The following is a 12778-nucleotide window of genomic DNA, read 5'->3' on the forward strand; positions in this document are numbered from 1 at the left end:
GGCTTGATCTTCCCAACCCCAACGTTTGGTAACAGAGGATAGTGATGCGCTCGTTTTCACACAGACACATCATCAATACACAAGCGCCAATGATCTTGCCGCCATGAGAAACTTTTCTGTCAATGATTGTGTTACATAGCTGATAATGACTTGACTGCTAACGTACCATCCGCCATGATCACTTGCCCATATACTACCTTCAATCAATTATGGCGTCCGTCGCGTTCATTGTACTTCATTTTCGCTTACAAGTTAGATTCCTTTTTTTCCCATGACACAGACAAAGACATCGAGTATAAAATGAATCGTCAAGGGCAGCAACCTTGGACATTCGTTGTCAAGTAATCGTCTTCAACAAGCGATCCTTCTTCTTCTTCCTTCATTATCACCAGCAGCCCAGTCCAATCGTTTTACCAACAACTCCAATGAAGATCCATACTCTGGTTATCTTTTTAGCCTTTGTGCATTCTTCCTTTGTGATGGGTGTGCCATTGAAAAGACAAGACAATTCAACAACAACATACAATCCCGAAGCCAAGGCAATCAAGATGAATGGACCCCTTCCCAAGGGAACTGATACCATCTACACGCAAGCCAAAAATGCCACCACGTATCCATCCAGCGTAGCCAAAGCCATGTCTGAAGCGGCAGCATCCAATGATGTACGCATTGCAAGTGAAGCCGAGATCCAAACATTGACCTATTATACAACATTGTCAGCAAACGTCTATTGTCGTACGGTGATCCCTCTTGGCCAATGGGCTTGTCCTCACTGTGATGCTGTATCCGATCTCAAAATCACAAAGACCTTTACTACGTTGGTCACTGATACCAATGTTTTGGTGGCTGTTGGTAGCAAGGAAAAGACCATTTACGTTGTTTTCCGTGGTACAAGTTCGATCCGTAATGCCATTGATGTGAGTAAAAAGATAGAATCCTAGTACAAGGTGGAACATGTTCTCATTTGCTTTTGACTCGATTAGGATATTGTCTTTGCACCGGTTGATTATCCACCCGTCAATGGGGCCAAAGTGCACAAAGGTAAGGGCATCACATATACACTTTTGGTCCCCCACACTTGTAACACTAATTTTGTTGTATTATAGGTTTCCTCGATAGTTACAATGAAGTGCAAAAGGATCTTGTCAAAGAAGTGGAAGCGCAGGTCGCTCAATATCCCGATTATAAACTTACAGTGACCGGGTATGTACATACTAACAATGGCCTACATACATACCTTGATCCATTGATTTACATATCTTGTGTATATACTTTAGCCATTCATTAGGTGGTGCTACAGCTGTGCTGTGTGCTCTTGATCTCAAAGACCGTGGTCACGATGTTTCGCTTTACACGCAAGGACAGCCTCGTGTGGGTACACCAGCTTTTGCCAACTACGTGGTGGGCACCAAGATCCCCTATCAGCGTCTTGTCCATAAACGTGATAGTAAGTGGATATGTAACCCTTTTGCTTTATCAACAGCAGCACGTGACTGACATAACATGATGTCTAGTTGTGCCGCATCTTCCTCCAGGTGCATTTGGATTCCTTCATGCTGGTGAAGAATTTTGGATTGTCGATGATGATCCAACTACTGTTCGTAAGTGAAAGCTTAACCCACATCGTCAAAGTAAAATTCACTTACATGCCATTCTTCGCCATGCATAAAGGTGTTTGCCCTAATGGAATCGAAACTGACGACTGCGCCAATTCGATTGTCCCATTCACTAGCGCTCTTGATCACTTAAGGTATGGTATATAGGATGCATACGTTGTCTACGAGGTTCTAAAAAGTACCTCTTCTTCTTACTATTATGCAGCTACTTGAACATCAACACTGGCTTGTGTCTTTAAGCAACATGCCGGCCATGATCCATAACATTCTTTTTAGTCACACTCCCCCAGTTGTTCCCCTGTTGTAGTGCTCTCTTAGTTGTGGTATCCATAAAAATATCTTGTTTATTGTTATATCCAGAATATAGTGCAAAGAGTGGGACACATACAAGGGATCTTGGGCACAGGTAGTCCAACAGCTGCTGGATGTGATGTCGCACGAGATGCTTGCCAGCGCTTATTCCGATCACCCAATCCAGGCCAGCAATTGTGTATCGCTTTCTCGCTCTATTTTACACGCTTGACCGAATTCATACAATGTCATTGGCTCGACACCTTGCACGTCCTTTTTGTCGTCATTTGGCATTGATTGCACGCCGATCGGCTGTTGCTGCACCCAATGCCATGGTCAAAACAAACACCATGCGTACCGCCGTCGTTCCTGGTAACCGATCTTGGGTCATGTCTCAGCATTGCTATTCGACGGGCGTTACCTATACAGCAACGTAACGTTTTCAAGCCAAAGTTTGGAGTGTGTATTGTCACATTACTTATCCTATATCAATGTAGGCCCATGAACATTGACACATACCACGATGTCTCTGATACAACGCTCGATCACCTGGATGAATACCTAGAGAATTTGGGCGATGAATTGGACTTGGATGGATTTGATGTGGAGTATGCGGTAAGTGTGTAATGTGGGATATGGGTCTACAGCCAAGGTGCTCAACAATGGATTCTAGCAAGGCGTCATGACCATCAAGTTGGGAGCACATGGCACCTATGTCATTAACAAACAACCACCCAACCAGCAGATTTGGTTATCGTCGCCAAAAAGGTAAGCTACGCAAAGTGGGATGGCAACCGTAGGATGGCAACCGTTGTCATGCAGTTAATTTACTATGGTATTATAGTGGACCCAAACGATACGACTGGGATGGCGAAAAGAAGAAATGGTTTTACCAACGCGATAACCATACATTGGATGAATTGCTCAATACCGAGTTATCTGAAGTCTTTGACAAATCCATTGATGTATTTGAAGGGCTCGAAATCTAGATATCAATAAATGTATAAAGCATCTTGACAATGGCATTCGTTGGGTTCGATTTCTTTCACTCTCTCGGCCTCCTTCTATTACGTGCTGTGAAATGTGTGATATCTATGCGTGATGCTGCATGAGGTGATGACGGCTACTAATCTAGATTAGAGGGTTTGGCCATGTGCGGGGAACATCGGGTCACAGCATATAAAGCTTCAACATTGGTACTAGGATAAAATTAAAGCTGTGGTTGTACTGCTGTTGATCTTTTTATTGCATATCACATATACTGCTATCCATTGGAGACGAATATGGGTGATCAAAGTGAAGGAGAAGGAAGCCTTAAAGTCAGCTGCAGCACATTTATGCCTTTCTTTCTCTCTCTTTTCCTTGCATATACGTATGGCACATGTACCTCCGCATAACTCCTTACGGTCAGTTACAGCCAATTCCTCTTCTAGTGTGTTTGGTCTTTCGTTGAACAAACATGGGTTATCGTTTCAAAAGCCTTCTTCGTCTCCACACAATGGTCGCATTGCCGCTCTTCCTCCACTTCAACTGACTGTGCCTGTTATTGGTGGTGAACAAGAATCTCCGAGTGCATCTCGTTCTTTCTCTTCGGACACATTCAAGTTGCAAAAGCAGAAACAAAAGGAAACAGCCCATCGACCTGCCATCATGAGCAGTACGGCCACTGTCGATTCTTATTTTCAACGCACAAAACAACAACAACAACATACGATACCAGCAATAGTGGAGAGTAGCCAGTCTCTTGTATTTGCAGCAGGAACACTTCATACAGCAGTACGGCGATGTTTAGCACTATGCACTGGCAGCAATATCAATGGGGACCTCGACACTCTATCAGATGCGCTTGGTAAATCCAGTATATCGGTTGAGGAATTGGTTCAAGCGTTGGAGGAGCATGATAACAATCGACTTGCCATTGAGAAATATGCGTCTGAATGTATACGGCATTTGCAAGTACTATGTGGCAGCTTACAACAACTAGTACCATCCCTTGTACCATGCTTGGATCCTCGATTTGCACGACATTTATTATTGACGATTCATGGCACCACGGTTGATATCAAAGAGGCCTGTGAGACATTACAATCATCCACACCAAAACCATCATCTCAACAACAACAACACCTTTTATCTCCCGACAATGCATTCAAACAACAACCTTCTTCTCCTCATCCACCACCTTACCTTCGAACACGTTCGCATAGTGAATACGCTACAGCATCTACAGCATCATCATCACCTCTGGATGACCGTGATCGATCTCAACTCCATACCCATCTTAAACTTGCTGTCACCCATTCATTACACGTGACTGATTTACTCAAAAAATCCATTGATGATACGGTTGCCAAGGACGACTGTGCACCTACACTACGACAAAAGCTTTTGAATTTGGGACAACAAGCTCAACAAGCCGCTGGCATGGCTATACGTTTGGATCAAGGATTACAACGCATCATGAATAAGGATACCACAGCATCACCATCATCATCATCGACGATAGAAGGAAATAAGGCATTTTGGGAAGAGACGAATGAGTATCTCAAGGTGATTATATCAGTCATGAGAGGCATGCAGTCTATTTCTACCCAAGAGGATTTTGGATGGCCCAAAGCAGTCAAGCAAGGATGTTTGCAAGTGACACGTGTTACAGCAGAGGTAGCCAAGGTGTGGAATCGATATAGTGCATCCTTTACTAGTACCAATGGCGAAGCTGAACCTACTATTAGTGGAAAACAACAAGATGAGAATAAAACTTGCTCTAGTTCTCCCTCGTATTCAGATCAATAAAAAAGTGTTTGCGACTTTTTGTAAAAAGAATCGATGATGCATCAAAAAATGATATATTATTATACATGTTTTAGGCGAGTGATTTCTCAATGGAGAGAGCAGTATCCACAGCTTGAACAATACGGTCGATTTGATCATCGGAAGGTGGACGAAGTGGGCATCGAGGAAGACCTCCCCAACCAAGTACGCGGTTCATTCCAGCCTTGACACCAGGGTTGCCATACCAACGGGCAAGTGCATCATCAGGCTCAACGAGCTGTTGTTGCAATTGGGTAGCCGCTGCAAGTTTGCCACTTTCAAATAATCGCTGTACTTCAACGCATGCACGAGGTGCCACATTACCGAGACCAGGTACCACACCCACTGCACCCACTGCCAATGCAGGAAGGAAAAAGTCAGCTGAACCAGCAAGCAATGCAAAGTTGTCTACAGTACATAAAAGCATAAGTCTCACCGTTTAACCTTATCTTTTCCTATGACTTTTCTTTTTCTTACCTTCAGGCTTGATACGTGCACCAAGATAGCCAACCTTGCCAATATTACCATCAGTGCCTTTGACACCTACAATGTTTGGATGTTTGGCCAACTTTGCCAGACTTTGGACGGTGATATCCACCCCTTGTGTGACACCAGGATAGTTGTAAATCACGACAGGCACGGGACTTTGATCAGCAACACGGGTAAAGAAAGACTCAATGGCTTCACTATCGACATTGCCGCGATAATAAGAAGGGGGTAAGACAAGCACGTATTCAGCACCTGCATCAGCAGCTTGCTTGGTGAGCTCAATGGTGTGACGCGCTGAACCAGCGCTGGCACCTGCAAGCACCTTGATAGAACTATCATATTTCTTCACGAGTTCAGCACCCTTGGAAATGACTTGACGTCGTTCTTCATCAGAAAGATGGACGGCCTCGCCCATTGAACCGAGAAAGATAATGCCAGCAAGGCCCTTGTTAGATAAATATTGGATGTGCTTTTCAAGAGCATCAAAGTCGAGGTCTTCATTATCCTTGAAAAAGGTGGGAATAGGAACGAATACTCCCCGTCCAAGTGGTGTGCCGACTGCCATAGTATATGTAAATGTGTGTGGAAAAGAGATGTGTGAGAGAGTTTAGCATGGGAACCTGAGGCTTTATACAATGCACTTTGGGTGGTAGCCATTGGCGGGTTGCTGCCGGAGTTTTCACAAGGAGAAAAGGAAACCTGAAATTTTCCGGATTGGTACAGCTGCTCTATCAAAATGTTCCGCATGCACTAGATCTTTATGTATATCGCTTTCGAGGATGTCGCTTATACACAATCACTTAATAAACATCTCTATTCTAGAATGTATTGCTTAACTACATGTTATCTCAATTTAATACGCGCACGCGCACAGTTATTGTATGCCCAATCGTGGGTTAGTTTCTGTACATGGCGGTTTTATAGCTTGTAGTGATACTACGTATACGAAATATATATCAAAACCGCATCTCTTAGCAACATGATAGATCATTTTTATTTCAAGTGTCGTCGAACGATAGCTAATTTAAGGGTGAAGGGATTCATGCAATCGTGTTCACGTGATGAGGTCATGGTGGTCGTCACAACAACCGTAGTAGCAGCATGAAGGCTCCGAACGATCCGTCAACTCGTGTCTCCCTCTCCTTTTATCAATGAGCTTTCGAAAGCGCAACGCCGATCAGCAACCGAAACTACCTCCTGGATCACGCCTTTCTGCATACAATGGAGCACTTCTCATTTCAACGGGTGTGCCTTCTCTTGACGACATTCTAGGTGGTGGTCTCCCTGTTGGCACGGTCTTGTTGATCAAGGAAGATCGCGCCACGACCTATGCACAGCTATTATTGAAATACTTTATGGCTCAAGGCATTGCTTCGGGACACCAATGTGCATTAGCTTCACTCGATGAGGATGGCAACGAGTTGCTACGTAACTTGATGTGGCTGGCTACTTCTGATACCGATGTGGACGATCACGACGAAGGAAGCAAACTAGCTGGTGGACGTAACGCACGCACTGGAGATGATCGACTCAAGATTGCTTGGAGATATGCACATTTGAAAAAGTTCGAGTCAGGTGTTCGCACAGGTAAATAGCAATCAATGGGACATGCATAAAGGAGGTTTGTTGATATAATGGATGTATAGCTTCTCCACAATCACCACCACCATCTTCCAATACAAGTGACAAGAACAAAGCCGACACATCATCATCATCATCGACATCAACAACAACAGCCTCCAATGAACCAAGGCCTTATTGCAGTTTGTTCGACTTGACAAAACGAATTCCTGAATCAGTGTTGGATGAAAGCAAGGCCACTGTCTTAGCACCTACAGCTGCTGGCATTCAAGATGAAAGCGACGATGATTATTGGACATTGATACAAGACATTCGTAAGCTGATTGTAGAAAACAATTTCAGGTAAGCATGGCAAGGGGAGAGAGGATTGAAGGAGATGGAGGATCGTGTTTCTAAATACATCAACAGCTCAGCCCTACCTGCACCACCCAACACTACACGCAACGTGTTACGAGTTGGTATTCATTCTTTGGCGTCTCCCAGCTGGCAATCCAAGACACCTCATGTAAGTGGAATAGGATGATTACCCTTCGATTGATTATTTACTGGTATATGAATATATACTTAGGATCTCTACAAGTTCTTCCATGCATTACGTGGCTTGTTACGTTTCTCTTTTGGTGCTGCTGTGGTGACCATTCCCGCTTATCTCTATGATGAATCTCCCAACTTTATTCGACGTATTGAGCACATGGTGGATGCCGTGGTTGAGGTGGAATCGTTTGCAGGTAATTGAAACATTTTAGGAAGGTGGATAAGGTTTAATCTCATTACGTTGTTGTTGATAGGATCCAAGATACACAATGAAGCATCCTATACACAAAATTACCATGGCTTCTTTTATGTACACAAGTTACCAGTCATCAATTCGTTGCTTCCACCTAGCACCAAGTTATCAGTGTTATCCGCAGGCGGTAGCAATGATTTGGCATTCAAGCTTCGACGTAAACGTTTTGCCATTGAGACATTCCATTTACCACCTGAAGGAGGTGTTAGTGAGAGACGCACCGAACCACCACCATCATCATCAACATCATCATCATCATCTTCGGATTCTAAAAAGGAAAAGAAATCAACGCCTCGACGCATTGGCTGTGGTGGCTCTGGTGTACCCGGGAAACAAGATCCGTTAGAGTTCTGAAAATAGTAATCCTTCGTGTATAAAAAGAAGAAAATGTATTGTTTTTGCTCAGCCCAATCCATCCTCTCTTCCTTCTTCTTTCCCCTTGTTCCTTGTACATATTTGCATATAATGGCATCCGACTTGCCACAATTCAAATCTGAGACTACCACTACGACACGACGATCTCTACCACCTAGACTTAACAAACGAATACTGGTGACTTTGGCAGTATCCGGCATCTTTTTCTTACTATATTTGAATGCTCGAGTCACCACACCATCATCATCCGGCCCTCAAGATAACCAGCCACAACAAGTGAATGACCCTAATCTCGCACCTCCACCACCCAATGGCAATGTCATTGTCCCATTGCCACAAGACGAAGACGAAGACGACGGCCAGGATACAGTACCCGATTTATTATCTGAAGGCGACGAGGAACAACAAGAAGAGGATAATGTCCATACATCGAATGAGATCATCAATACATCCAACCACTACAAGTATTTGGTAGTCATTGCATCCACTGCCGACCAAATGACACGTCGACAATTGATTCGAGAGAGATACTTTGGCTTACGCGACAACTTGCTTCCTTGTATGCGATTCAATGCGGATACAATGTATACGTTCTGGATCCATGGTGGGAGTGTCACTCCACGTACAGCTGAACGTCGACGTTATGAAGCTGAAAAGATGGAATGGAATGATCTTGAAGAGCTCCCTGCTGGTGTCTCCTTTACACAAGCTTCAGTTTTAGAATGGGTAAGAATAACATCAACAACAGCCATTGTGTAACGTATCATGCTAAGCAACAACTTGTAGGCGGAGACCACATTGGCGGATCGGGGAATCAGCTATGACTATTTGATTGTGCAGGATATTCACACGTTTGTTCACATCGCTGGTATTCGTCAAGAATTGGAGCATGGTGTTATCAGTGAAGATTCAGAATCACCTGTGGCTGTGGATCATACAACAAACATGGTTTGGGCTCAATTCACCAACTCGGATCAAGTGGATGATTCTCAAGTGTTTGTGGTGGGCGCAGCAGCTGCACGTGTAGCCCTTGAGAAACGTAACGAGATCCAGTCATCATCGCACTTGTTAACCGATCTATACCACTACTATCAATCCAATGAAGTTGACCAAGTCAAAAATGATGCTACAGTGGAATTTGGTGAGGATGAAGGCGAGGCTGAAGTTCAAGTACAAACGATGCCGTTATTCATTCCAGAAGCACAACGCTTTATGCGATGGGAAAACAATGTTGAGTCTGTGCACGAGGATCATGCAGCTGTCACACACGTCTACCAGGATACAGAATTTGTTGATTTAGCACGATGGACATCGCTTGAACCTGTGCGTGTATGTTATCCACCTAAATCAGCTTACAAGCCAACTCTCCAACAAAGTCCTATGGATGACGATGAAGAGATGACACTCTCCCAAGATGACCTATCAACCACTGTCAACAAAGACCAACCATCCATTGCATTGATGACGTCTTCTTTTATTTATGATGATAATTGCATGGAGCCATCAGCGACCAAGGCAGCTCTCAACAAGCGTAAATATGCCGAACGACACGGTCATACATTTGTTGCCAGGTCTACAGAATTTGCTCAGCAACGTGGACGAAAGACTGTATGGGGAAAGGTGGATGCTGTTGAAAAGGTGCTACCCAAATACGACTGGATTTTTTGGATGGATATGGATGCTGTTATCATGAACCAGGAGCACTCATTGTTCGAATTGCTGGATGATTTGCGTACACGTTATGGAGATGGACAAGCGTTTGATGAGCATGTCGATCTGATTACAGCCAAGCCACGAGGTGACCCAATGCTCAATGCAGGCGTATTTTTCTTGCGTAATACCGAATGGAGTCGCCAATTCTTGCGCCAAGTGCAACAAGTCACCGAATGGTACAATAGAAGGCCAGCGTATGAACAAGGTGCCATGTGGCAAATCATGCTCAAACCTGAAAATCAGCCTCACATTTACTTGCTCGAAAATGATGACCATACTTTCAACACCTTCCCCAAGCGATATCAACCTGGCGACTTTATTGTGCATTTTGCACCCGATAAATGTAAGGATGGGTATATCAATGGTATTATTATGGCCAAGGTAGTTAACCATTACATACATCATAGGTCCTAATGCATTGACGCTTCAAGGTCTGGCAGCAGCCGAACGTATCGAAGTTGGCCAAATGGTGACGGCCGCTGATTTGATGTAACATGTATAGACCACCCCTCACCTTTAATATTACCTTGTATTATACAATCTATGTCTGGTTCTCTCTCTTTTTGCTCGATGACGTTTAAAATGTATTGACTCGGATTGCTCGCTTGGCTCGTAAACTCTTTAATTTCTCGTTGAATGGCTTAACATTGCCTATGGGTACATAAATGGTTCTACAATAAGCGTACGCTTTCAAGCAATCACATAACAATCTCAGCTTTTACATCAATTTATCAATACATCATCCCCAACAGACACAAATACCCACACCCACACCCACAATGCACAATAAAAGGATGTTGTCGCCGCCCATCATACTACCGCACATCTCTTTTCTCTGCCATACTTCTTTGATTGCTTACAAGGTCAACTTTCCAAGGTTTGTGTTTATCCCATCCTTCAAACTGTGAACAAGTGCTGATCTTTGTGGTCATTCATAGGGTTTCTTTGTATTGTGGCCGTCATTTGTGATATTGTATTCTTGTAACGAGGTAAGTCCTGATCATGTTACTTGATGAGTCACTACTAATACACGCTACCTTGTTACTTTCGATACAGCTATCTCTCCGTGAAGCATCTGCAAAAGTTGGTTTTAGTGCCATGGTCTACGTTGGGTACTGAAATTGACATGGTGTATGGTTTGACATGGTGCAAATATCAGGGAACCCACCCCCAACTCCCATGGTGGTAATTTAACGGCTTCCCTACTTGAAGTACCATCCGATTTTACAAAATGCACGCCCAAAAGGGTAAAGACTTCCCACATCCATAGAAGCATATCCACTTTTAAAGGCCGTGGTAGAGGAAGATGAGAGGAAGAGGAAGAGCCTGATTGATTCATTTTGACTTGAATAAAGACTGTATTCAATAGTATAAACCACTCCTCCCCTTTCTTGTTGCGACTAGATCTTGTCAATAACGTCGTAACACATGCTCCTTATTTTATTACATACGGCGAGAGATATATAGGTTGACCTTGATCAATCATCGCATTTGGTGTTAAATTCACAAACGTAGATAAAGATGTTTTCTCTTGGGTTTATGAGATTCGATTTACCTTTACTTGCTTTGACAGACATATCTCAACATCATGATGATGCATAGTACATAACCTTCATCATAACATACATTACAGCATCATTTGTTTTTTGTTGTTGAAGATGATCACTTGCTTGCGTTGGGCACCTAAGCGTCTAAACTAGTAGTACGTTGTACCTCATTGCTAGGAGCAGTATTCTTCTAATATCGCAACTCTTTAGCTGTCATGGCATAGGATCCCGAATTCATCAAACGACAAAGACCCAATGACGTCGTTATGGTGTTATCGAGAACGCCACTGCAATAACAATATGCATTTGACGCATCGGTGTATTTACATCTTGCGTGATCAAGTTGCTTTACAGCAAAAATGCAGGGACATCATATAAACAAGCTGTGGTATGCAGATGGATAGTAATGTCACCTTTGCTGGTGTCTATTCGTCTTCAATGTGGACGCCATTTGCCAGTATTGTAGCCATTACCCCGTGGCATGTTGTTACCATTCTGTGGATAGCTGTATCATAGCCCGATCCCCGAGGATGAAGGCTGCAAGTGATCTCCGCCACAATGCTTGCAGGAGGTGTTTGGCATGTCTTGCTGTCAACATCATCTCCTAAAGGGGGTTTTCGAATTTCCTAGAAATACAAACAGCACATGTATGTTATTACATGCATGCATGATACTTGGGATCCTTTCCTTGCAGAGCGGCTAAAACGGTCCTTCAGTCAAAAAGAATGCTGTTGTTGCCATGGCTATGCTTGCTATCATCCTTGAGGTAGCCTATGTTATCATGACTTTTCACCACCGCAATGAACATTATTATGAACAGCGGCTGCATCATATACGAAGTGAATCTTTTTATCCTCGCATGGATTGCATGATGCAGACCACCACCTTCTATGCATATCTAATAGATCAGCAAACATACGTCTCCATATCAAAAGCAGTATCATGTCAAAAAGAGGGACATAGCGTTGCTAATATCAGCATATCCATGTCATTAAAATTGAAAACGCGGATCGCACATACATGGGGTTTCAGCCGCAAGGGTATTGTGACCATCGTGTAAACCACCTGTAGTCCTTGTTTTTGATCATCATGTCCTTGACCATAGCAAAGCTGCAAATGAGTTGTTGGTTATAGTGATGCGAGCCGGTGATCATGCTTCCATTTTTCCGTGTTGCATCCAAGATGCTTCTTGCATGACTGTAGCGACTACTGCAAACACAGGGCAAGAAAACACCATCATCAAAGCGCTCCTTGTTTTCGTAACGACTATATACATAATACATAGCTGCCTTTATGGCCCGTTACCATGCTTGATAGATGCTGGATGTTGGGTTTAGAGGAATGGGTGATTACCACTTTTCGCTTTACGTGGTTTACTTTGTCCATGCAGTAGGTGGTGGTAGATTGTTGCGTCTGATTTCGCCACATTCTCCTCCCAGGGGATTTGTTTTGCATACCAAGCGCCTCGAAACGACACCATTTGCTTGTCAAAGTATCCAGTGTTGTGCCTATGTATCGCAGAGACCACTATACACCTAATGCATATGGCGCTGATCTTTTGATATGAT

At 43.6% G+C, this 12778-nt stretch overlaps 6 protein-coding genes across 6 annotated transcripts; 5 read left to right on the forward strand and 1 right to left on the reverse strand.

Annotated features, from left to right (window-relative positions):
- Positions 1-425: 425 nt before the first annotated feature.
- On the forward strand, positions 426-1855 carry O0I10_007558 (uncharacterized protein; the record flags this gene model as incomplete). Its single annotated transcript, XM_058487573.1, has 7 exons — positions 426-917; positions 984-1041; positions 1107-1203; positions 1278-1447; positions 1515-1601; positions 1672-1750; positions 1822-1855. The coding sequence occupies 7 exons, from the start codon at positions 426-428 to the stop codon at positions 1853-1855; spliced, it is 1017 nt and encodes a 338-aa protein (XP_058341624.1).
- Positions 1856-2152: 297 nt separating this feature from the next.
- Positions 2153-2896, forward strand: O0I10_007559 (iron donor protein CyaY; the record flags this gene model as incomplete). The annotated part of the gene is made up of 4 exons (XM_058487574.1): positions 2153-2340; positions 2405-2522; positions 2581-2675; positions 2752-2896. 4 exons carry the CDS (start codon positions 2153-2155, stop codon positions 2894-2896), a joined length of 546 nt encoding a protein of 181 aa, XP_058341625.1.
- Positions 2897-3281: 385 nt separating this feature from the next.
- Positions 3282-4700, forward strand: O0I10_007560 (uncharacterized protein; the record flags this gene model as incomplete). The annotated part of the gene is made up of 1 exon (XM_058487575.1): positions 3282-4700. The coding sequence occupies one exon, from the start codon at positions 3282-3284 to the stop codon at positions 4698-4700; it is 1419 nt and encodes a 472-aa protein (XP_058341626.1).
- A 70-nt stretch (positions 4701-4770) lies between these two features.
- O0I10_007561 (uncharacterized protein) lies at positions 4771-5772 on the reverse strand (the record flags this gene model as incomplete). Its single annotated transcript, XM_058487576.1, has 2 exons — positions 4771-5126; positions 5196-5772. The coding sequence occupies 2 exons, from the start codon at positions 5770-5772 to the stop codon at positions 4771-4773; spliced, it is 933 nt and encodes a 310-aa protein (XP_058341627.1).
- A 586-nt stretch (positions 5773-6358) lies between these two features.
- Positions 6359-7929, forward strand: O0I10_007562 (uncharacterized protein; the record flags this gene model as incomplete). Its single annotated transcript, XM_058487577.1, has 5 exons — positions 6359-6794; positions 6854-7130; positions 7197-7293; positions 7357-7516; positions 7577-7929. The coding sequence occupies 5 exons, from the start codon at positions 6359-6361 to the stop codon at positions 7927-7929; spliced, it is 1323 nt and encodes a 440-aa protein (XP_058341628.1).
- A 111-nt stretch (positions 7930-8040) lies between these two features.
- On the forward strand, positions 8041-10156 carry O0I10_007563 (uncharacterized protein; the record flags this gene model as incomplete). Its single annotated transcript, XM_058487578.1, has 3 exons — positions 8041-8676; positions 8737-10006; positions 10071-10156. 3 exons carry the CDS (start codon positions 8041-8043, stop codon positions 10154-10156), a joined length of 1992 nt encoding a protein of 663 aa, XP_058341629.1.
- Positions 10157-12778: the final 2622 nt, after the last annotated feature.

This window comes from Lichtheimia ornata (assembly GCF_029851405.1).
Source record: "Lichtheimia ornata isolate CBS 291.66 chromosome Unknown scaffold00037, whole genome shotgun sequence".
Lineage (NCBI taxonomy): Eukaryota > Fungi > Mucoromycota > Mucoromycetes > Mucorales > Lichtheimiaceae > Lichtheimia > Lichtheimia ornata.